A 26,779-nucleotide genomic window follows, 5' to 3' on the forward strand; every position below is an offset into this window, starting at 1 on the left:
GTACTTGCTCTGGTTCATGTTTTCACTTTATCTGAAAAAGCCATGGAGGGCAATCAGTCTCACTCACATTCCCAGAGAATCCTCACTTAGTGGACCACAGCACCAAATCACTGCTTCTTTCTGATAACATAAATGATTATTTACTCAGGGCAGAACAACTTCAAAGGGAAACACTGGGACTCAGACATTACAATCAAGCCCTTCATATGAGCTGGGCTACTCAGGGGATTAAACCTGGATTTCTGTAGCTCTCCTAATTCCCTAACCTACCTGTTGCTGGCCACTTCTGTTGGAAGGTGCATCAAAGTTAAATGCATTGGTATGAACAATTTTACATAAAAAAATAGTGCCTGTCTTTGATTGTAAGACTGTTCTGCTACACAGCCTATGGGGACTTCTTAACCTACTTTTCCACCTTCAGACAGTTTCTAAAGAAATTAACAGCTCAGCTTTGTATTCTGCAATGGCACACGACAAAAATAGTCCTAAACTAGCTGATGGTGGAGAGACAATTTCTATACTAAATTACAGTCTTTCAGCACACAAATTATGTATACCTGCCTAAAATCAGCATTTAGCATACCTATAATCTTCTGAACGCATTGTTTCTGGTATCCCAAACTTTTCAAACCCACTCCCCTCCTCTTCCTCACGTGAACCCCACAACGTTCTTACAGTCCTGTGTATGAGACATATGAAGAGTAGAGGCTAATTTGCCCAAACAGTAAATAACTTAGATCAGTTCTGGGAGCAAGGAAAGGGTGACTGAGAAACTACTAATACTAATGTCATTCTGTCATTGTGAAAAGTGAGAGACAAAATTCACTTTCAACAAAACTACACAATGGAAGCCACAGAAAGTGCTGAAAATTGCTTTAAACATTCACTGGAGGAAAAAAAATCATCTCTTACTGTACTATTTTGAGAGATATTTGATCAGCTGACAATTGTGTTCAAAGGTAAACATGGATATGCATACATACTTTAAGGACATTTCTTTGGGCAATCTTTAGTAGCCTATGTTTTGAGTAATCAAAACTGTAATATCTATAAATATATTTCAAAGAACCTTTATCACTAAGAATTGTTTGGGATCAATGGGATTATTGCTCCCCGTTTGCCATTATTATCAAATTAAATTGTGTTTTGCTGTTCTATAATTCAATATTCTAAACAAAATCTGCTATTGTTTTTTTAAAATTAATTTTAATTTTAATTTTTTATTAATTGTTTCTTTCTTTAAGAAGACTGATATAGGACTTTTAACTTCAGCATTGAAATGTAACTGTTAAAAATTAAAAGTTTTAAGAATATATTTTTATGTGTTTCTATTTAGACTTACCTTGAATGTCATACAGTGGACTGTTTTCTTTCAGTAATTCATGAACTGAAGGATTATCGCAAAATAATAAAAAAATTTAAAATGGATTTTTAAATAGCATTTTTTCATTTGTGCACATTCTAAACAATTTTGTTATTTACGGCCTTATTGTGCTTATTTAAGTTCAGAAGGCTACTGAACAAGACTGTCTTACCAACTAAGACAAACAGCAATCTAATATTGCCATCTTTCTCTTCCTTGTCATTTTTCTTTTCTTTCAGAATGGTGTTCACACTAGATTCTTCAAAGAGAACCACAGTGCATACGTCTGTGTTGTGGGGGTAGAAGATGGGAAAAGGATTTATTTTTTTTTAAATCATCTTTTTGCTGAAAGACAGCAACATAGAAATGAGGTCTGCAGGCGGAAGAGAACCACTCAATAAAAAGAGTAGACAGTCATTGGTAAGAAGTCTTCTAAGGGTGCTTTTTCTTGACAAATAGCCTATCACCAAAATTTGTGTTCATTTTCATTATGATCATTATCACTCTCATTATGTGTTCCTTACCAACTAGCCATGTTTTCTTTATAAATTCATTGAGTTGAATGTAGATAAGCATACATAATTTTCACTCACATGAAGTATGAGAGCAGAAATAAGGCAGGACTACAGCACATTTTTTTTCTCACATAAGTGTGAAAAACATGACTGTCAAAACTCAGGGTCCTTGATAATGTCAGTAGCTGCTCTTTTGAATATAAACAGGATGAAAACTGAGGAAAATTAAGTAATACTGAGAGCTGTATACTTCTGACAAAGTTTGTTTACAAATTTTATTTTACAAACTGAACTGATTGTGTGTGACTGGCTAGGAGAGGAGATGATGCTCAATTTCCACTGCATAAGTTCAGATCAGACTGCAGAATTCATCTCAAATGCCTGAACATTTATGATACTGTAACTAAGCCCATCATCACTGCATCCTGGTCCAGCATAGGGTGGATCTCTTACCCAAAAACAGACTATAATCATACAGACAATAATCACAAGACTCAGTTAAGACAGGCAGGTAATTACCAGATGACAGCTGAGAACATGATTCACAGTTTAACTACATTCATCAAAAATATGACAAATAAGTTACTCCATTTTGTAAAGCTTTTTTTTTTTTTTTCTCGCTTTAATTTGCCATCAACTTAATAGATAAAGGATGTTTTTCCTCTCTAAAACAGGCAGTCAAAATTTCTTCATACAGTATAGGTTATATATGAATCAAAATGTTACCTATCACAGTTAGTTAAAAACTTTGAAAAATCCTGTGATACGGATGAACCGTAACAATTCTCAAAAGGGACCAGATTTTGACAAGTGGACTTTTTTCTCAGTGAGGAGGCCAGCTGCAAAAACTCTAAAGACTGTAATTTAATTATTAGCTTGCATTCAGAATAAGAACAGACAGATCTCTGACCAAGAACTGTTGTAACAGTCACTGGATATTTAGGATCAGCAGAATTTAGGGATGCTGATCAACAAGGCTTCTGTACATAATTCTGTCAATTCAACTGGTGTCATCTAAAATAAAAAGGAGTCTTTGACCATGGTGGAAAATGCAGAAAGGCTGTTAAAGAACTGCATCATGTATACTGCATGTGTAATATATGATTATGTGAGAAGAATAAAGGTAAGCAATTGCCTCCACTCTCAAAAATAATGTATTTTAAAGTAAAAATTCTTTACACAAACAACAATCAAGTTAATGTTATGTACCATTTAGTCAGAAAATTGATTGAAATTTCTGGTGTCACTTGTATCACCAAGCTACACTGAAGAGACTTTTAAAGGTGCATCTAAGTTTTAAGATCTGTAATTCCCCAAACTGTATTCATCTGTCTTAATAGATTTTAGTATCCTGTTTCTAAGTAGTTTTGAGAACACAATTAACGCTACATCTTACTGATATTTATTCTGTAAGTATGTCTAAGTGCCTAAATGTGTGTTGTTGTTACTATGTATGTTGTTACTATGACAAATTGTGTTTTTTAGGAGCTTCAGAAATAAAAAAGAAACACCAAATTGTGTACTGAGCAATGTTCACAAAATGCTGAAACTATTTGTACTTCTGCAGATTCCAAATTGATCTCTCTGAGAGAACCAAAGCAACTTTCCATAAAATATTCTCCAATACGTATGTTCCCTGTGCACATCAGTAAGACATACCAGTGAAGACAGATTTCTTATAGTTGACCAGTACTGAAGTAATACTTCAACCTTATTCTGAGATTTCACGTAAAATGAAGATGCAAACTGAGCTCTTCAAGAGAGAAATATACATCCATATGCACAGTGGCAGCTTGAATTTTTTTGTGATTTTGTAGCTTAAACACTGGATAATGGATACCCAAGGTGTTCTGTTCCATAAAACAACTTTAAATAATATAAGATCAGTGAATTTATAGTTGTTTGGCCTAGTATGATCATAAATATGATTATTTCAAGATGAATAACTAATTATTTGTAATATATCCATATGCAATGACAAATAACAAGGGAGGCAAATTTGTCCCTCTTATCTGAAATCAAAGATTTACTTTAAAATGCTGTCATGTGAAACACCTAAAATCTATTCATAAAGAATAACCTATTTTTCTCAGTAGGCTATGAGGTACCTTTAAATATGCTAAGTAACATTTCTTTATGTTATTAGAAAGGCGTTTATATACCAAATTTTTATTATCCCTTTAAATCAAGTTTGATTATTGCCATAAAACAATAAGATTATCTGCATGCTAAAGTATCTAAACCTACAGAAATTATTATTTGACAAAGTTACATCCCAGCTCTTCCCCTCCGACTAATATTGTGGTGAAACTTTATAAATAAATGCACAAAATCACTGCTGTCACTTACACAGCTCCAGTTTTAGAAATATGAAAGAGACAAGGAACACCTGTAAATTCTCTGAATATGTACAATGACCAGTTTTAAATAAAAAGAAATAAATAAATAAAAGATGTCAAAGATATCTGCCTCTAAAGAGGACAAGAAAATTGAGCATAACTACATCTTCATTATGGTGAGCATCCCATTCATTTTTTAAAGAAAAAAATACTGACTTAAACATTACACATTATTACACATGATTAAACATCACATTGCAATGCATGATGAAGAATTTTCTGCATCTGATGTAGAATTTTGCAGTATAAATTCATGAATTGCTCTGACTTGTTAAATGAACTGAATACTTTTTCTTCCTCAATAAACAGTAGTTCGTTAAATGTGAAATGGATTTTCTTATGGGAAAGAAAACAATACTCCATGGTTTGGGGAAAAAAAAAAGTATCATATTGTTTTATAGTTGACCATCCTTTAGTATCAGCCACATGTAATTAATGTGGTCTCTAATTCTTGGTAGTTCATTAGTGAACAAATTGCTTATTTGACTTTGTATTTAATAATTTTTTCATTAAATCTGTAAAGTATGTAGGCTTGCCAACAAAATTAATAGACTTAACATTTTGAATTGGGAAGATAAAAATTTGTGGAATGGGATTTTTGCCTTTTATCCATCTGTGAAAAAAATTGCCATATATGAGATTGAACCTGTCAGCACTGCCCATATAAATTATCTTTCCTTCCACTTCATGATGTTGGGGGAAAGTATCTGTTGTCATTTAAATTATTAGACATATGGTTTAATTTTTATGTTGTCCTGCATGGAGCCAGGAGCTGGACTTGATGACCCTTGTGGGTCCCTTCCAATTCAGGATATTCTATGATTCTATGACAAAAAAACAAATCACATTTTAGTTTTCTACTATATCTGATGCCTTCTTCCTAATATTATAAAACCTGAAAAAAAAAATCAAGCAAAATCTGATGAAACAAAAAATGGAAGGACAGTCATTGACAGTCACCTTACTGGCAGGAACTTAGTAAGAAATTTCCGTAACCATAAAATAATAGTTTTCCTTTTCCTACAGATTCACAAAATACTATACTATCCTGCTGAAATTATTACATAATCTTGTTTTTTTCTTGTTTTACCAAAGTGAACTAACTCAGCTAACTCAGTTGCTGTTACTTTGTGCTGTGTTCTTGGACATATCCACTCTATACTGTGGATAGATGGATACCATGCTCTTTCCTATACTGTTTTCTTCAGAAAATCACCATCTCTCTCTCTCTCTCACACACATAAACAGTGAAGAAATCAACTTGAAGGAAATAGAAATATAGAGGAAATATAGAGAAAAAAAAAAACATGAAATTTGAAGGACAAAAAAAAAAAAGAAACAAAGAATGGTAAACTGTACAAAGCTCTAGTTGCTGCAGTGTCAGCAGTTCTGTAGAAAAGTCAGTCAGTAAACCCTTCATTGTTTACTGTTCCCTTGATCCTGGAGAGAAGGAAGATGGAAGCCCTTTAACAAATAAATAAATAAATAAACAAATAAAGCACCTTGATTTAGTAAATGTGTTGGATACATGATAAATCTTGGTTTATTAAGATAAATTAAAAAAAAAAAAAAGTTCAATAATAAACAGGAGCCCAAACTTTGACCCCCGTGATTTTTTTTTTATCTCCAGGCTTGATTTATGAAACCCAGAATTTACTTATGGTTTACTGCTTGCAGGAGACAGGAAAAAGTGAATAATGTTCAGAATTCATATTCAATTCCTATTATTTCTAAATGACTCAAGAAAGCAGGAAGAACATATTGCTATTTAGCATACATTGTATATATGCCTGTCAGATTTTTTTGTAAGCTTTTATTACATGCTCCCTTAGCAATTTCCATCTTTTACAGTACTGCTTCATTAAAACAAAAGTGTTTATTTCAACTAATGTGAGCAAAACGAAGCAGCATCTAATATATCATTACCTAGAAAAAAATAAATAATGCTTAGAAGGCCCCAACAATCATGAAGGCAAATAGACATTTTAAAATCCTATTCCAAAGAATATATATCATGTACGTCTAAAATTACTATTACTAACAGCTGTGAATATACAGAAACAAAATATTCATGTCTGTACATTTGTGTTTTCCCATCAGTGTATATAATTTGATTAGCAGCTTTTCTGAGTAAGAAAAAAAAATCATTGGAATTCATTTTTAAGAGTTTTTCTGGACTACCTGAAAGATTGAATTGATCGATTGGAAAGGATGATTCCAGAGAATACTCCACAGATTTCCTGTAACTAACAGGGTGTGTGATTCACAAATCACAAAGCAAATTGGGTGTGTGGTTCTAAAAGAATTAACTTTTACTGACAGAGTGATTACATTATTAACCTGTATTTTAAATAGAATAAAAAAAAAAAAAGTGGTCTCAGGCCATAATCTGAGATGAGGTAACTGCACATGTAACATCACTGTTCACCATGTTTGCAGCATTTGCCATTCAGGGCTACAGTCCCCTCACACCCTATGTCATCCCTTCAGCGGCAGAGGTTCTGATATAGGCACTTCTCTTTGTCCAGTCCTGTACTGCTTCACTGTATCTATCACTGTATCACTGTATAATAGGTCAATATTGTCTGTTTACTTCCACATGTAGGTGGAGCCTCTTCAGAGCTGCACTGTGTACCTATTCCCCATGCCCCATAGATACATGTCTCATTTCTATCTAAAAATACTACTTTTTACTATCGTACCTGGCAGGTACAAGAAGGAAAACACTTGATAGTATGTGAGCTAAAATGGATCGCTGAATGCAATTCTTAGTGAAACAAGTCAAAAGGACTATAAATGTGCGGTATCTTACTATGCCACAAGAGTTTCATCCACACAAATTCTGCCTGTTGCTGGTTAACTGCATATAACAAATGGCAACTCCTTTGCAATTTAAAATGCAAACAAAGAACACGTTTTCCATCTTTCTCCAGCTTAATTAGAATTTGGTTGTATTTTGAAGTCTTTCTTCATCAACTTAAATTTTACTATATGTTGTTTATTTGTTTGTTTGTTTTCCAATAATGTAAGACTGAGACATCTGTTTCGGTAATAACATATGGTGAAATTAATTACCTAACTTCATATTTGTTTACACAATTGATTACAGTACCCTACAAAGCATTATCATAACCATGCTAGTTGGGTTTTATCTAGAACGTAGAAAGATGCAAAATAACATTTTTAGTGCCTTATGTGTTGTTTAAATCATTCTACCTACTACTATCTTATTTCTCTATTTCCTCCTAACATATCTTATATAACCTATGATCACTACTATGTATAATCTCCTTAAATCAGTATATACTTTAATAATGCAATAACACATGAAGTTCATACACATCTTACAACTACTTCTCTTTTCTTCCTCCACACAAATAGCTTAAAACAATTTATTCCTCCACCTTATCATTTCAACATATTTTAAATGTGGTTCTATTTTCTTGGTTTAAACAATCAATATTTAGTGAAAATATCCTGGTGCATGCAAAAAGGTCCTTCAGGCAGTACAGTAACCTAGATGAATTTACTATTTTGTTTTATCCAATTTTGCTTTAGCAGCTAAAATAGGCAATAAAAAATCTGTGATGATTCTAAGCAATGATTATAATTTGTGAAAGCTATATAACTACACAGCTATTTTTAAGGGAAACCTCCACTTTTTGTATGATGGCTAAAGAAATATAATTACCCAAAATCTAGCAGAGTATTTTCATCTGTACAAAACCATAATAATATGCACACGCTGAAGCAAAAGTTCCACGGTGCTCTCTTGCACTTGAATGTTGTCAGCTAAAAAAACAAGACTATAATTTTCCAATATCTGTTCAGTGAATTGTCTTGAAATGTGCAATTGTGGAGGGGTACACCTGTGAATGTGCTTTGTGCAACAAAGCTGAGGGAAATTTAAGTCACAGAGTATGTGACTTAAGTATGTAATGTCAGTAGAAACCTGTCATTCAAATTCTGCTTTTTTAACCCGTGTTCTATGAAGCCAACAGATGCTTTTTTTTCTTTTTTTTTTTTTTTTCCTTCCTTTTAACACCACTTATAAAGCAAAGTAACTGGCAAATACAGGCAAGGGTAAATCAAATATCGGCTTCACTGTTGGAAGCTGGAAATGAAATCGTTGTTTTACTGAAATCCATGGCAAATACAATTACGGTGGGATCAAGATCATACTTAAGAATTTCTGTCTTCTACTTTCATATCCACAGAACATCTGGTTGTCTTCCTTTAAACAATTTTCTACCAACAGATTAGTGCAAACCAAGTAGGTGTGTTAGCTATTCATAATAAAAGCATTTGACCAAAAAAAAAGGAAATATTCCTTGTATGAAGGTGATACAAGTTCTAATCAAATAAATAAACAGTAAATAAAGAACACATACTGTACAACTAAAGAATTGGTAGCTGAATACTATCTTCCACAATTTTCAAAACTTTTTGAATTAAGTCAACAATCAATCAATCAGAACATCGTTTTTGTCAGAAATACATGATAATACTCACTAAAACGCAGAACACATTGGTGATGTTCCCACATTTGTTTTAGCAGTATAATATAAATCAGCAGCATGTAAAAGAGCAATCAGACAACAGAACTGACAGCAATGTTTTACAGTACTTCATAAATCTCATGCCTGAACAGAAAAATACAGAGCAGCACAGTCAGCAATGCTGACTTTTCAGCACTGCTGTCTAGATCCAGTAGTTTTGGGTCAAGGAACCCAAAATAATACTCCAATAAAATTAATGCAACAAAATTTGAAGTTGTGTTCTTGAAAAGCTTCAAGATCAAAAGCATCAGTAAAGCATCTTTCTAATCTCAGTGGTACTAGGACACATAAGACACCACCACTTCTGACCTTTAAAGGTGCCTAATTGTTTAAAAAATGTATAAACAAGTGTATCATAGAATCAGGTTGGAAAAGACCTCTAAGATCATCTAGTCCAACCTTTAACATAGCACTGCCAAGTCCATCATTAAACCATGTGACTAAGCTCTATATCTACACAAAGACCTCCAGGTGACTCACCTACTTCCCTGGGCAGCCTGTTCCAATGCTTCACAACCTTTAAAGTAAAGAAATTTTTCCTAGTATCCAACCTAACCTCCCCTGGCACAACTTAAGGCCATTTCCTCTTGTCTTACCACTTGGTGCTTGAGAGAAGAGACGGATCCCTACCCTGCTGCATGTAGACACAAAGGAATTTCAGTTTTGGCAAAATCAAAAATTTACAGCTCAACTCCTCAATATCTGCAAGGCAGGCAATAGTCACCTTAAGGATTTAATCTGGCAAGTATTTCCTGAGGTTGCCTAACTCTCACTAATGAGACTGCTTATCAGAGATTTCTGTACTGCCTCCCACTTTGTCTACGCCGCATTCAATGAGACATCCTGGGACACTTCTAGCATCAGCAGCAGAACCTTCTGATTCAAACAGCATAGGCACAGTATTAAAGAAAACTGTGATCTCAATAGGACCTCTTTCAAAGAATGAGTGCCTTCAGGAGAAGATCCCTAGCCCAAATCTGGATTCCATCATGGGACAGAAAAATAAAAATATGATGCTGCAATGTAGAATTTTCCTGTGCTCAGTGCCTTTAATAAAACCAATCCTGAACTGTGGACTAAGCCTGATGATAATGATAAAAAAGCTAGGGCCATAAAGATCTGAAACTGGTATTTGCTTATTTGCTGTGAGATTCTGGGGAATTGCTCTTTCTTTGGGTGTGGAAGAACTATGGAAACACAACATAGTTATATCATCAGAACATACATTCATGAGAGAGAGAAAAAAAAGAGAAACAAATGCAGAAAGAAAAAAAATACTTTACCTCACTTTTAAATTGCCTTGCTGTGGTTGTCCATCATAAATTGACAATATATCAAAATCTTCTTCGAGGGCAAAAGTATGAAATGACAATTGTATCCTATTACGCTCTCCTGTGATAATGATCCATGTGCAGTTGGCGTAATTTGGATAACCATGAGGAAATCCAGGGCTTTCTATAGTACCATTCGGTCCCTGTACTAAACCTCCACAGTTCTGACCTGAAAAAGAAGAAAAAAAAATATTTATTTTAGTGTTTTTTCCCTCCCCCAGTACATACTCTTACATGAGCAACTATATGGAAGCTTAATGTTATAATATTTTTTACAAACACAGTGTAAAATCACAATTATAGCATTCTTCTCTCTGGATTCAAAACCCCTTTGTGGGATTTTCTGAGATATTTACCATCTTTTCATGCAATGAATCATTATTAGAGGTTATGTAGTATTAGCAAGGTATGACATTCATCCAAATTGGAAATTTAAGTATTAATCTTGATGCCATAAATTCAACAGTTTGACAGTTTTAATGCTAGAGAGTGTTCAAAGTTTTCTTGGTGAATGCCATTTACAAAGTTTTTATACAAATACTAAAGTATAAGAGTTTCTTCTGTTCTGAAACATGCTTTCAACACTGAGAGCAAAACGTAGACACATTTATTACACATGCTGTTGCAAACAACAGTAATATTGTACTTAGAAAACAGCCAAATTTCTGTGGTGTAACATCTTTAGTGCTGTGTGTATTGTGATCAGGAAAGTGTTAATTTTTGTAAAGATTCTAAAATAATAACACTACGGATTTACTCTGCAGGTATTTCTGTCTGGTTTGTACATCCTACAAACCTTGTGAGGGTATGGTAGCTCATTAACAAGAAGTCCTCAGCAAGAAACCTTGACTTACAGTGCACACTCTTGCTAATTTCCTACTTGATTTTGTTAATCCCACAAACAGTAGTTGTACTGGCTCTGAGCTGGAGAGAAGCATTAATGAAATATTTGAAGAGAGAAAAGTTTAAGGACATTCTGTGCACTGTAATGCTTGGATTATTACATGCATTTTAAGCACTTCAGAACAAGTATAATCCAAGCATTTATTGTTATACCTAAACCAGAAAAGTATTTCAGGCTGCAATTTTATTTTTAACTTCACAGTAGTAGGTCTCTGAGACTGAATCTTTCAGAGCAGTGCTTTCAAATGCTTGTGGAAGGTTTCCAAATCTTAATAAAATGGATTTAATAAAAGGGTTTTGCTGTTAAAACTAAAGAACTAATAGGTAATCATTTTCTACTAAATTCAAACCTAACAAAACTCTAATGAATAGATAAAAAGGCTGTAGGGATTTGGCAGATCTTAAAGTAAAAATCTTCTCTATTGTATCTACTGATCAATTCACATTGCTTTAATTAAAAAAAAAAAAAAAAAAAAAAAAGATATTACTAAACATTCCTGAAGAACAAATGTATTACAAAAACATTGCATGAAACTTTCAGTTATGTTTGGTTCACTGTAATTTGTCAGCATCTTGTAGATTCTTGGCATTGTATTCCTCTTCCTACAACCACAACAGAAATGTCATACAAATGTCAGGGAGCAATTTTAAATAACTTAATTACTACAGAAATAATTTTCTGAAAATAAAAAAGGAATATTATAGTGACAGCCCACCACTCTACTGCACTAATGAGCTACTTCATGTCACCAACATCCACAAATTCATTTGTGTAAATCAAGTATCTATAAGCCATGCTTCTTTCCTACCACCCTGGTGTGAAAGAGTTGATTTGAAAGAGGAGAGCTATCAACTGCAAGTTAGCAATTTGCCTAAAATTTATCAAAGACAGAACCACTTTTAGGAGTGGAAATCTCTAATGCTTGTGTATGAATAATGTAAGACGATGTTAACTACATTTCGGCCTTCCGGCCAGACTAACGAATTCCCCTCCCCAGCCTCCAAGGAAACACTACAGTTGCCTTAAGGTAAAACAGAAAAATTGCTGAGGTTAGCAAATGAGTCTTTCCACCCCCAAAATGGCCCGAGTTCTGCTGCCTCCTTACAGAAGTGCCTACTTGCAGAATTTTTTCAACCATCAGTGATTGTTCCTCTCCATCGCACGCTCCACACACACTGCTCCTCAGAAGCCCCACTCATCTGTCCAGGTTCAATTCCTCAACATATTTTAACAACTCTAATAAGCCCACATTTTACCACCACCATGGTTATTTTGGTCCTGTTTAGGATGAAAAAAACAAACAAACAAACAAAACCAATCAAACCAAAAAAAAACCCTTTTGCCTACATTACTGAAAAGGAACTAGAGAAGGAAGAGTGGATGGAGAAAGAGCAGTGTACTCTCTGGATATATTAATTTGAATTCTGAATCAGTGGAGTTTGAATTCTATAGTTATACTGAAAACCTTCCACATTTTAGTTTTATTCCAAAAGCTGTTTGTCTTTTTTTACTACTTACTACAGATTCAAGTTACTGTGCATTATGCTCTAGAAAATAAACAAACTAATGATAAATGAGGAAGCCAACATTTCACCCGTGTTTAACTTAATCATTTCTTAGCACCCAGAGCCCTTTCTTCCTCCGATTTGCTTTTGTTCTCCTCTCTCTATATCCCTCTAGCTTTGAAACTATTCATAAACATACTGCCTATTCACTTTGGAATCAAGAAGCACAAGGCAAAACAGAACCATAAAAGACAATGATTGTTGTGAAGTGTTATTTAGGTTTGCTCTTAATTTTACATGTTCATATGTAAATATACATATATTACATATATTACATACATACATATTTATTTTTCATTAAAAACAAAACAGAAGTGAACAACAGTCAAAGAGACTGTAAGAGATGTGCAGTTCCAGAAAACAGGCATCCTTTTAGGTCCCTGCCTGGTTTAAACATGAAGCATTTTAAGAGAGTGGTACTGGGGGAAAAAGGATCTGCTATCTGTATAATACCTATTTTGTCAATAAATGTAAGTCTATAGCCTTTAGAACTGTCATATGTTACACCTCTGCTGAGGAGTAAATGCAACATCAAATCACTTAGAATCCAAAAGAGAGATTCAGTAGGAGGATATACTTGGAGAACAGGAATGAAGAGACTTACGAGTGACAGGTGGCAGCAAATTAGATGTGAGTTGGCAATGAAATACCACACAAAAATGCAGTTTCTGACTGCAGAGACACCACAGACCAGTAATAGGACACTGATGAGATTAATTACAAACACTTTGTTTCTTATGGGTGCCTTAATAGCAGAAAGTGTCAACAAATTCCAGGGAATTCAGAAAAAACGAAAAAGAGCAACTAAAGAAACTGAGCATACTGACAAGAAAATCTTAAAAGAATATTAGTATTAGCAGAGTTTAAACAGTTCTGCTGGGCTGAGCATAAGCACAAAAGAAAATGTAGGCTGAATATTCCTGAATACACCCTAAAAAGAATCTACCCATGCAACTCACTTTAGTTCTGGTCACTGTGTCAAAAACACAGCTTAAAAAAATATGTTGCCATTTTTCACAAGATGTGCAGTCATTGACTGAGGAGATTATCAATACACTGAATTACTTTAATATTAAGGGTGTATTAGGCTGCCAAGATTTTATTAGTATGACACCAAATTGTTGTTTATATGAATGCAAACTATGCTATTAGCATTAATTTTCTGTCATATGTTGTCTGTAAGAAGATATTTCAGGACAGCTATTTTAACTTTATGATATGAAAAGGGTAATATAAGAAAACTAAAGCTCTCAGCTTGTAGTTGAAATTTATTAACATTGATTTCAACCTAAATGTTACCTTACAAAGGTTCTTAGCAGGACTATTTGCACCTGTTCAGGCACAACCTTTCTCAGTTGTTACCCGTAAGTTAAAGTACATGAGGAAAACTTAAAATATTGCAATTTTGCCTTAAGTGCTGAACGTAAATAGTGGTAGAATCACTAGTACAATTTAATATTGCTTTGCCATAAGACTTAGAACAAATCTCACAAAATGCAAACATTCTAAATATCTTCTAAAAATTGGTCTTTTATTTTCCTGGACCTTTACATTTATCATAATTATATTTATCACATCTCCTTTTACTAGTATCTAATTAGATAATTAGATCTACAGATCTAATTAGATCTAATTAGATCTACAGAAGTACAGATTCATTTTCAAGTGGTGAGGCCTATTGCAAAATATTTCTACAATGAATAAACAAAAAGAAAGCCACTTCTTTTCTTACAGTACATCATGTATTCTGTGGAAGACTGACACACTTATTACAGGTGTATATTTATATGCATACATATACATATCTACACACATTTGTAGAGAAAGCAATTTTTCAAGATACACCTATTTTGAACAAACAAAATATAAAACACACCATAACTAGTTATAATAAAGTCATAAATAAGACTCTAAGATATTTTGAACAGTCACAGTAATGAAAATGAAGTCACATTTATTCTTGTGACTGTTATGAGTAGGGTTCTCATTCTGCAGGTACAGAAGAATGCAGCGACCATTATTGAGGCCAAGAGAAGATTTTGATATCTGAAATTCTTAAAAAAACTTTCTCACTAATTCTAAGAACTTTCAAAAAGAGCCTTTCTTCCCCATTGATTAAAGCTAGATCCTAATATGATTAACAGTATTATAAACAAGTGTAAAAAGAAAACAAAAACAGTTGTGCTAGACCAGATCATAGGCTTATTTAGCTCAGTAGTTTTTCTCCAACAGCAAACCAAAGGAAGTTCCTAGGAAGAACTCTCCTCACCTTCAAGATCTGCATTTCAGGGATGAACACATCCCAGAAGAGGAACATATTTCAGTAGCCTCGCCTTTGTGTTTAACAGTCCTTGGTAGATTTCTTTTCCACAATCTTGTCCAGTAATCCTCCACGTTAACTTCTACGATCTTTAATGTATTGTACAAGGAATTCTAAAACATGAAAAACCCTTCTTTATGCTTCTTCAGTAGCTACTCTGTTAGATTCATTTGATGCCCCACTAGCACTTGTGTGAAAAGAGAGTATATGGTTGACTCTTATTGATGCTTTCTATGCCACTTACCATGTTATTGACCTTTGACAGATCCTTTTTTTTTTCTTTTTCCACATTAAAAAGTTCTACTTTATTTAGCTGTGCTTTGTACTACAGCCATTTTATCACCTTTCCCTGAACCTTTTCCATCTTTATTACACCCTTCATGAGACAGGGAGACCAGAAATTCTCGTAGTATTGAAAACACAGACAAACCATTTCCATAACGATATTTTTATTCCATTTTCTATTTTCCTACTAATCTGATATGTTCTTTTTCTAAGGTAAGCATTTTTATAGGACTGTATATTACACACAAGATTCCTTTCCTCAAGAATTACAGGGAGGCTAGAGCCTAGCATTTTACTTGGAAAATTAGGATTTTTTCTCCTCTATATTTCCTACTCTTTATGACTATATGCTTCACATGACATTCACCTACTCTGAATTTCATCAACTGCTTCAACACCTCTTTACTTGGTGACATAAGGCCCTTTTTGTAATTCTTCACAATTGATCCTCATCTTCATTAACTCATAATTTTGTATCATCATGGTCATTTCATTACTTACTCCCTTTTGCAAATCATTTATGAGTCTGCTGAACACAGATGCCAGCACATGTCTCTTTGGTGTCCCTCTCTTGTGAAAACTGGCTATTTTCTCCTACCGCTAAGGCACAACATTTAGTCAAGCTTTTAGCAATGTAACAGCTTTCTTGTGCACTACCTCATTTATTTCATTTACGGTCTTTACTAGGGGTCTTATCTTGATGTCTTTTGGTAATTCTGATTAGGTTTATCTGCATTCAAGCTGACGTGACCTGATACGTCCAATATGCTTGAAAAGCATATATTTTTAGAAATAAAGTCTTGATTCTTCTTCAATATATCATATTTAACCATGTGTGAATTGATTTTCTTCTTCAATACAGTCTACCAACGCAAGTTTCATCTTTTTCAGTTTGCTATTCCTTAACTCCATAGGACTCCGTTTAAATAGGGGAATCTCAGGTGAATTGAAGCTGAAGATTACATTATCAGTACAGCAATTCTATCCCATGATTGTCTTTTAAACTCTGGATAACACATGGTTCTTGTGACTTATTATTATTTATTTTGTCTGATCCATAACCTATTCTACCAATTTCAACTTCAAACAGATGCATTGAAGAATTTTCCACAAAGAACAGTCCAGGCACGGAAATTAAAAAACAAGTATTTATTGCTATATCAAAATCTTCCTTAAGTCCTTTCGTATTCTGAATTCTGCTGGCCTAGCAGTGCTCTCTTGCAGGTACTTGTTCCAGCTGTGTTCAAAAGATGAATAATTTTTAGTTTTACTATGTAGGTCTGCAATGATCTCAGATACTAATTTTGTGTTTCCAGGCAAGCCTTCAGCAGGCCCAGTAGCCCCTAAATCTTATGAGGATCTAGCTGACACATGTGCCTTCACCTAGCTTGTTTTAGGATTAGCTCCCTCTGGCAATTTGGACAAAACAACATTAATCACTTTCTTGGAATATATAGCAAGATGAATCCCTGAGACCATCTTTTATCTCTTATTCTTATCTCTTATCTTATCTCTTAAAAGATTATTATCTTTTACCTCTTTTATCCTTATTTGTGAAACCTTAATTGTAAGACTTGATGGCTAAAGCCCTCACATATTTTAAATTCTCTCTCCTGCACAGAAAATTCAAATCCACATCTCTCCCATGCCCAGAGCACCTCATGTTTGAACTTACGACTCCTCTAACTCATGCACTTGCATACTTAGAGTAACTTTGGTATCCTAATAAGTATTAGAGAAAATTTAAATGACTTTGAGTAGCAAAGCTCATGACAGTAACAGTAAATATTTTAATATTTGCAAATATTTTAATAAGAATGGAAAAACGTGTTCCTTATATAGTGCTAAGATGTGTTATACATATGTAGAGTAAAAAATATTTCCTCTTAAACTACAACAAGTTACCACAGAATTAAATTATTGCTGATACTAATTCATGGTCCAATCTTGTCTCAACTTGTTTTGAAATCATAGTGAAAAATAATTTGAGTATCTTGTTTGAATTTTAGGTAGACTTTATTTTTTCCTGAATAAAGCCCATGAGCTAAGTTGCTGCAACCTGAAAATGTGCAGATTGAAAAAAATTATCATTGCTTACTTATTGTCCAGCATTGTTATATTCCAAAATTGAAAAGAAATGATCAGCAGCTACTCAGTCTATCCTCTTTGCTTTCTCCAGAGGTGTGGGCGCTGTCTCTTCATGACATCTTCGTGCCCCTGCCTTGCTTTGCAGACAGTCCCCTGCTAAACATGCCACGGCGTGAAGGGGATTGCAGTGGCTGGGCTGTGGGGCATGTCACTAGCCTGCTCTGCTGCCACACAGCCCTGGGACCCGGCACACTTTAGTGGGTTTACGTGGTGAGTGGTTTTTTTTTTTTTTTTTTTTTTTTTTGGGGGGGGGGGGCAGGGCATAGGGGTGCCTTCTGTGAGAAGAATCCAGAAGCTGCCCCAGGCTACATAAGGGCCCGCTGCTGGCCAGAGCAGAGTCAGTAAGCCATGTTGTTTGCACCTCTGTGAAAGCAGATTTAAGAAAGGAAAGGAAAAAAATATAAAAGAAAAACAACCTGTGGTGGAACAGCAGCTGGGAGAGAGAGGAGTGAGAACCAGCCCTGCAGCCCCCAAGGTCAATGCAGAAGGAGGGCAGGAGGTGCTCCAGGAGCTGCAGCAGAAGTTCTCCTGCAGCCTGTGGAGAGGCCCCTGGTGGAGCAGGCTGTCCCCCTGCAGCCCAGGGGTCCCACATGGAGCAGATCTCCACGCTGCAGCCTGTGGAGGAGCCCCCAGTGGAGCAGGTGGATGTGGCCTGGAGGAGGCTGCGGCCCATGGAGAGCCCCCTCAGGAGCAGGCCCTGGGCCGGAGCTGCAGCCCGTGGAGAGGAGCCCACGCAGGAGAAGGGGGTCTGGGGGGAGCTGCCGCCCACATGTGGGGGACCCGTGCTGGAACAGTTTGCTCCCGGGGGATGGACCCCGAGGTATGGAGCCATGTGGGAGCAGTTCTTGAAGAGCTGCTGCCTGTGGGCAGCCCCTACAGGATCAGTTTGGGAAGGACAGCATCCCATAGGAGGGACCTCATGTGGAGCAGGGACAGAGTGAGTGGGAAGGATCGGTGGAGACAAAGTGCTGTAGACTGACCGCAGTCCCCATTTCCCATTCCCCTGCACCGCTTGGGTGGGGAGGAAGTGGAAGAGGGTGGATGGGGGGAAGGTGTTTTTAGTTTCTTTCTTTTGTTTTTCAGTTCTCTAGCTTGTTAGTAATAGGCAATACTTTTTACTGTCTCCCTACTCTTGAGTCTGTTTTGCCCGTCACAATAATTGTTGAGCAATCTCTCTGTCCATATCTAAAACCTTGAGCCCTTTGCATCATATTTTCTCCCCCTTTACCTTTGTGAAGGAAGAGAGTGAGAGCAGCTCTGGTGGAGCTCAGCTGCTCACCTGAGTAAAACCACCACACCCACCATCACACCTCCCTGCCTGATGATGATGGGCACAAGGGCAGACAGCACCACCAGCTGGGCACCACTACTCTGCAACAAAGCAGCAACTCATGGACATCAAATGAGGTTGCAGAGCAGGAGATAGGTGTGAGACACAAATAGGCAGTTGCAGGCTTAATTTCCCCCCTCTCCCCCTACCCCCCCCCTTTTTTTTTTTGTTTCCTTTTCTTTTGCGTTTTCATATTCTACCTTTCTGTTTCCCCCTCCAACTTCCTGTGTAAGCCCCCAGTATTTTCCTGCCTGCCATCGAGGGCCTGCAGGTGTGCTCCAGCCCCACCAAAGACCAGCCTCTTTCTGCATGGTGCCTTCTCAATTAGTATACCCTGAAGCTTTCTTCTAAGTATGCTATCGCCCAATAAAATTGTTACTTCCCAAATTAACTTCAGTCAAGAACAGAAATGTCAAATGGCTAGAGCTGCACAAGCACTGCTTTCTGAGGACTGTTTTAAATAACAATTGGCTACTTCTAGCATCCTTTAAACATTAATTATTAAGTAAACTCCACAACACCATTAAAAGGCACTTTCTGAGGAATTAATCAAATTAGAAAGTACTAAGTTCTTTTTAACTTAGTTATTGCTGAAGATTTATTCACAATGGCAAGCCACCATCTTTGTTGGCAAAACTGAAATACTCCCCCAGTCAGCAAAGGGAGGACAAAGAGCTGATAGAGAACACCTGCCTGCTTGCTGTCAGGCCCTGTTTGCTGTTATCTGCCACCCTTCAGTGGCAGGATGAACTGATGCTGCAAAGCTCCAACACTACAAATATTTAGATGTATTCAAGATGGTCCCAGGCTAATGTGAAATGAGACCAGTGCGATTTTATCGTGATGCTCTTGCAAAACCCAGGCAAAAATGTGTCATTTCAGGAGAACTAGTGAGAAACTGTATAAAACTTACTTGATCTGAAATCAGTAATAACAAGCTTATTATTTGGTTCTGGTAAAGTTATATGCTAAAAAAAATAAAAAAATGCTCATCTCTGCATCCACAAACGAGCAGAAAGTGAGGATAGCAGACAGGGAAGCCCAAACAACACTCTATCCTAGCCCCTTCAGGCCCACCAGGAGCCATCAACCCATCACAAGCCCACCTCCCGAAGCCCAGAGGCACACAGGTGCCCCAGGGCAGGCAGGAACCCAAGTTAAGGACTCAGAGGAAGGGACACCCTGCCAAGGCCTCTGCCGTGGTGGTCCCAGGAGACCCTTAGCCCCAGCATCCCAGCATGACACCCATCACAATGGGTCAACAGGAGCAAAAACATCTTTCAGATCAAACTGGGGGTCACTGTTGTTATGGGATGAAAGGGAGGAACATTTTGGCATTGCACATGACTTACTATGGGATTTTTAGGGGAGGAATGAAAGCAGGAAAGAAGGGATTTAGATCATCTGGGGAAGAAAATGAGTGGGAAAATAAAGGGGTAAGGGGATGTGAAGGGCTAGTCATACAAAGACTTTGCACATGATTACGCTTGTCTGGCCATGCCCTGTGCCTGCTCAGCACACAATCTGTCCTGTCTTGTGATTAAACTCCCATTTCTAAATCTTTTGCTGGGTGAGGGGACTCTGCTCAGTATGCACAGGGGTCTGAGTGCCAGCAATGGGACTGGGACCAGGGTCAGAGCCCACAAGCCCATGGTGCCCTGGAGCAGGTGTGGGTGTACGAGTGTGTGTGTGAGAGCTTGTAAAGATGCAGCTGGATGAGACAGTGAGCAGGTGAACTGGCCTTGGAGCCAGGAGGAATGTGTCTCTGAGAGAGACTGTGGGGTCTGGGGGTCTCTAGGGTCAAGACCCTTAAATCTATGTGTGTCCAAGGGTGAGACCATTGGGGGCTAGCTACCAGGGGACCAAGAGAGTCCTGCCCAGCTCTGCGTGTGTGCGTGTGCATTCCTGTGTATGTGCTTTGGCAGGGGGGTTGGACCTGATGATCTCTTGAGGTCCCTTCCAACCCCTACAATTCTGTGATTCTGTGATTCTATGTCTGAGTACCAGCAGCTGGAGTGGGGCTGTGCCCTTGGACTCATATGCCCAGACAAGAGCGACTGGGGACACTGGGATTCAGGGGCAGCTACTGGGAGACTGGAAGGAACCACAGTGTACATATGTCTCCATACCTTTGCCTCTAAAAGACCTTCACTTGGACCAGCGAGAGCTGAAACATGAGGAAGCCTGTCCAAGCTCATGGGAGTACTGAATATGTCTGTCAGTCTGTGTGGTTAGCAATATATATATTACAACATATATATATATATACACACACACATACACACACTGTATACATCTGTATGCATGAAGTCTACCAGGAGTATCTGCTTGCCACTGGCTGGTTCTAGGGCGTGGAGCTACTGCAGCATTGCCTCTATCAGTTGCCAGAATTGACCCTTCCTAACACAAATCAGTTTCTTCTAACTACTACATTCTCTGTAGCTTGGCAGCTAAAACTAAAAATTGAGGGAAAAACGGCAGCTAGATTGCAAAATTTAGATTGATTTCATTTAAATACAGATTCATTCAATCCTACAATTTTTGTGTGTGACCAGTCTAGGACCTTAACTAGGTCCATCTCACATGAGATGAACAGTTGGTAAATGCTAAAAGGGGTGTAATAACTTTAAATTCTGATGCAGGCATTCACAAAGTGACTGCAACTTCATCGGTCTATAAAAAGTTTTAAATTCAGATCTTATTTCTAGCCACAGGATATATATTCATTAATTGTGTTGATTAAACAGAAAAGCTAGTGTTTTCAAAGTTGCAGATTAGTACTCTGTCAGGCAATAGCTTTGTGCACAATTATTTCCTATGTATATTTAAACCTTTATCCAGCACCCAACTGAAATTAAATCTTTGAGAAGGTTAAAGATTAATATTACTATTCAGCAAGAAATTCTCAAACGAATCCTGCCATAATGGTAGCTTTGCTGTGTACCAGAGCAAAACATCTTAATTGCTGGTATGTGGAAGTTTTTCTTTATTTTAATGAAGTTCTCAATGCTGAAATGCATATTATACATCAGCTGGATTAGGTTGCCATTACAAATTGAGAAAAAGATATTTCATGTTCCCTTTTCAATACTGAAACATGCAAAAGACCAATAAATCAGTATTCAAACAAGTTAATGTGGAAATAAAATGTAGCAAAATATATTTCTCTGCAGGAAAAGATTTTTAAAGGGCTTTTAATGCTTTTTTAAAAATCCTGTCTACAACACCATCAATTCTGTGCCAGAAAAATAAAAATACCATAATTGCTCTTTCAAGACTACAGTTTAACAGTCCTTCCTTCTGACAAAGCAGTGAGTTCTTAGTTAAAAGAAACTAAATTATATGCAGTTTTTATCCCTTTTCCTTCTAAAGTAATGATCTTAGCCTGGTAAAACAAAGTTCTTCAAACTCTCTTTGTTCTTCCTTTCAATTTACTCCAATTGTATTTAAGATTCACCAAAATGAAGGAAAGAAAATGCATTGAAAAGGAGGAAAACAATTTAAATTGTATACCAGCTATGAAATACATTGGAGGTGGTGTTGAAAAAAGTTCTTTCAGAGAGCCTAAGATCCTATATTGTAAAACCCTGAGCTAATGACAGATTTAGTGCCCTTTAAAGCAAAACTATTCTTCATAGATGCAAACTCATTCTGCAGATGGAGATCATTGAGGCCAGGGTGAATTTTATTCCTCTGTTTGATTTTCTAAAATTAAGTGAAATAAATTCAGTCTTTAGGTAAACATCACTATTACTGTTACAGCTGCTTAGCAACAGCCGGTAAGAATGAGTGTGGCATAGCTAAGGTAAAGTGATGATCTCATTGTTTGTGTAACACTAAGGCAATAATCCCAATTCTCTTCCGAGATTCGCTGGAATAGGAGCAACTCAACTGCAGGCAAGCTACTTTGAGAACAGAGACATCTTGGTAGGACTTCCTGATTTCCCTTCTGATTTCCCTTCCTGATTTCCCTTTTCCCTTTGGCTGCTCGCGGCTTGGACTGGCGTACGCTTCGTTGGGTTAAAAACTGACTGGATGGCCGGGCCCAAAGAGTTGTGGTGAATGGAGTCAAATCCAGTTGGAGGCCGGTTACTAGTGGAGTCCCCCAGGGCTCAGTGCTGGGGCCGGTCCTCTTTAATATCTTTATCGATGACCTGGACGAGGGGATCGAGTGCACCCTCAGTAAGTTTGCAGATGACACCAAGTTAGGTGCGTGTGTCGATCTGCCCGAGGGAAGGAAGGCTCTGCAGGAGGATCTGGATAGGCTGGACCGATGGGCTGAGATCAACTGTATGAAGTTCAACAAGGCCAAGTGCCGGGTCCTGCACCTGGGGCGCAACAACCCCAAGCAGCGCTACAGGCTGGGAGATGAGTGGTTGGAAAGCTGCCTGGCCGAGAAGGACCTGGGAGTACTGGTTGATAGGCAGCTGAATATGAGCCAGCAGTGTGCTCAGGTGGCTAAGAAGGCCAACAGCATCCTGGATTGTATAGGAAGCAGCGTGGCCAGCAGGTCTAGGGAAGTGATTGTCCCCCTGTACTCGGCTCTGGTGAGGCCACACCTCGAGTACTGTGTTCAGTTTTGGGCCCCTCGCTACAAGAAGGACATGGAGGTGCTCGAGAGAGTCCAGAGAAGGGTGACAAGGCTGGTGAGGGGTTTGGAGAACAAGTCTTACGAGGAGCGGCTGAGGGAGCTGGGATTGTTTAGCCTGGAGAAGAGGAGGCTCAGGGGAGACCTCATCGCTCTCTATAGGTACCTTAAAGGAGGCTGTAGAGAGGTGGGGGTTGGTCTGTTCTCCCACGTGCCTGGTGACAGGACGAGGGGGAATGGGCTCAAGTTGTGCCAGGGGAGGTTTAGGTTGGATATTAGGAAGAACTTCTTTACTGAAAGGGTTGTTAGGCATTGGAATGGGCTGCCCAGGGAAGTGGTTGAGTCGCCATCCCTGGAGGTCTTTAAAAGACGTTTAGATGTAGTCCTTAGTGATATGGTTTAGTGGAGGTTTTGTTAGTGTTAGGACAGAGGTTGGACTAGATGATCTTGGAGGTCTCTTCCAACCTAGACGATTCTGTGATTCTGTGATTCTGTGATTCTGCCAGACTCTTGTAACAGAAGATAACTCTCTGTACTAAATCTGATTACTTCAGTTTTGTCACTTTGACTTTCATTTTTTATTGGTGCCACTCTCCCAGACCACTTCATTGATAGCCCTGCTCACATATCAGGATTCTAGAACAGGTTTTTTATTACCACCTCTGTCACTGAATGCCTAAATCATGAGGCTGAGAACTATAATGCAGTTCAAGCAGTTTGGTTTTGTATTAGAAAGGCATATTGTCAAAAAGCCCAATTCTGAAAAGTGGGAAAATCCATATGTCTCATTATAATTGCTCCATGCGTATCATCTGCCTTAACTGTTTTTTCTTCCCTGTCAGTTATTATTTTATGCATCATTTCTGTTATCCTGCAGGCTTTTCAGCATTTTCCCATCCTTAAACTCTGTGTGACCACAGAATCCGTCCAGGAAAGGTTTCAAATTTGTTCGTCTCTGCTACTTAAATTCATTCCTTTCTTTACATTTAAAACAGAACCTCTTAGTTCAGTGTTCTTCAATTATCAGTGCAGAGTCAACTGACATCAACTGAGAAGGACAAATACTACCTTCCAAATTAGATTGCTAAGTTATATCTTGGGGAAAGAAAATGAGTGGCAATAAATTCTTTAATAGTCATTAGGGATGTTTCACTTTAAAAGATGGAAGAGTTATTTTTAGAATTGGATGTAGAAAGATCAGATGATATTACGTTAGAGTTGAGGGTTAAAACAATCACCTTTGCTAAAACAAATGCATTCAGAAGGAAGAATTTTAGGTTTTGCATTAAAAATGTTATTTTACGAATCTACTGCAAGGAAATCATTTGTTGTTCTGGAAAACTAGGGTTCTCTTTATTTCATGTCACTTTAGAACTTTCCACTTTTATTTGTATTCATTTATACACGTTGACTATAATTTTAGGGCTCTGGGCATAGTTTAGTAGCACCATTAATATGAGTTCACACTGAATATCTGCTGTTCTTTTCATTATCTAAGTATAATCAAAGTAGTTTTATTTGCAAGCCAGACAACAGCTTTACAGCTGTTTATGTGATCTCACATAATCACAAATCATGTTAGTAAATACCAATGGACAAGATTGACTGTTCTTTCTGAAAAATGAACTCTTCTATATGACCAAAATAGGCTAGATATTAGGGACTATGTGACAATACCAGTCTATATACTGACCCTTACCTTGTAACATTTTTGGAGCTCCCCTAGAATATTTTCCCTTTTATGTTCCTACTGAAGTATTCTTTAAATACCTAACTTCAAGTGAGTGAGCAAAGCCATTTACTCAAGCAGGGACACTAATAACCTTAAAGTTGTAATGAATATCCATAAGGCAGAAAGGAGAAAAAAAGTTACTTCTTAGAAGAAATTTCATGTGCTGATCATTTTTTATAATAGTCTCAGACATTAATTGGCAGGTATGCTAAAATATTTGTGATAGCAGCATGATATCCACAATCTCTGCATGTATATATTCAGAATTAAGTTTGGACCTCTCAGCATACTCACTAGCTTTTTGAAAACAGTTTTCTCTGCAGTTTGATATATTGCTTCTTATTTCTGTGCAAAATGGAAGCAATTGGGCTTATTATGTGGATTCTAACACATTTCTGGTATCAGTGTAGTCTGAATACTACGTCTTATTCCTCAAGGTTGTCTCTATCTTCTGTATTTAGCAGAGTTATCTTAATATTGAAGATTTGAAACATTCCTCTTGACAGTTGTATTATTTCCATACACATAATTGTGCTTATTAGCTAGATTTTATTACATGTGAATAGATATGGGTACTATTGCCTTATGCAATGTACACTGCACATATAAGAATTCTCCTATGAAAAATTAACAATCTAACAGAGCAAACAATATTATTTCATTAGTGAAGTTAGATATAATCAAAATATAGGTAACATGACAACACGTGCATGTGTTAAATATGAAATTAATTGCATTTTTTATGTTAACAAAAAGACACAGCCAAAGAAAAAACATCTAAAAAAACATACAATCTACAACACCTTTTATTCATGACAGTACCAGGGTGGGAATGCCACAACAGACACATATTCCCTGGTGATTATAAAGTACAGCTGCCAGAGACCATACATGAAACGAACTGACTTGTTCTAATAATCTTGACCACAGGGAATTTATTACCTTATCTTTTGTATCTTACAGATATGTTTGCATACTATTAAAGTTAAGTACTGAGGGGCTGTGGAGGGTGATAGAGCTCCTGAGCCTTCGTCATGAAATCAGTAACTGACATTTATTCACAGCAATATTCAGAATGGAGTAACTAACCACTGTCTTGCACTATCAGTAACAAACAGAATTGCATGAAAAACTACAGGTGTGATTCAGCATTGCTCTAAATCCTCGGCTTTATCTACACTGATTCAAATGGGTGCCAAAATGCTGCCAGTCTGATTTGGTGCCTTCAGTTCATACTGGAGTAAATAACTGAAGAAAGAATATGATATCTTTCTGTACATACATAAGATCAAGTTTTATTTCTCCCATAATAAATATATTTCAGTTTTATTTTTTCCGTTGTGTGTATCTCAAAAAATTATTTAGATTTGTAAACAATAGCACATAATGTTGTGAACTGTGACAGTAGAAATGCTGTTAACATTTTCTTTAATCTGCAGCTGATTAGGATACTTTCTAAAAAGAGTTATATATTTCTGTATTTTTAATGATAGATATACTATACCTAATTATTAATTAACACTCGGTGTATGATTCATATAGGTTACAGAAATAAAAGTTTACACAATAAATTAAATTCAAATAAATGAAGAAACTTAGATGATACTACAAATTTGAACTGTAAAACACTCAAGACTATATTTATGATCTTAACTACATAAAGAAATGATTCTTCCTAACAACACAACACCTCATGACATACTGCACGTTTTAGAGGTGGTCTGCTTATATTATATAATT

General features: G+C 36.9%; 1 protein-coding gene across 1 annotated transcript in view; it reads right to left on the minus strand.

The window, feature by feature from the left end:
• The window catches only part of CSMD1 (CUB and Sushi multiple domains 1), a 1,150,797-nt gene that overhangs the window by 918,716 nt on the left and 205,302 nt on the right, over nucleotides 1–26,779 (minus strand). The window contains exon 2 of the mRNA XM_035542943.1: nucleotides 10,120–10,336. Within this exon, the coding sequence (XP_035398836.1) occupies nucleotides 10,120–10,336 (217 nt within the window). The remainder of the gene's footprint in view (nucleotides 1–10,119; nucleotides 10,337–26,779) is intronic.

This window comes from Cygnus atratus, chromosome 3, assembly GCF_013377495.2.
Source record: "Cygnus atratus isolate AKBS03 ecotype Queensland, Australia chromosome 3, CAtr_DNAZoo_HiC_assembly, whole genome shotgun sequence".
NCBI classification, from domain to species: Eukaryota; Metazoa; Chordata; class Aves; order Anseriformes; family Anatidae; genus Cygnus; species Cygnus atratus.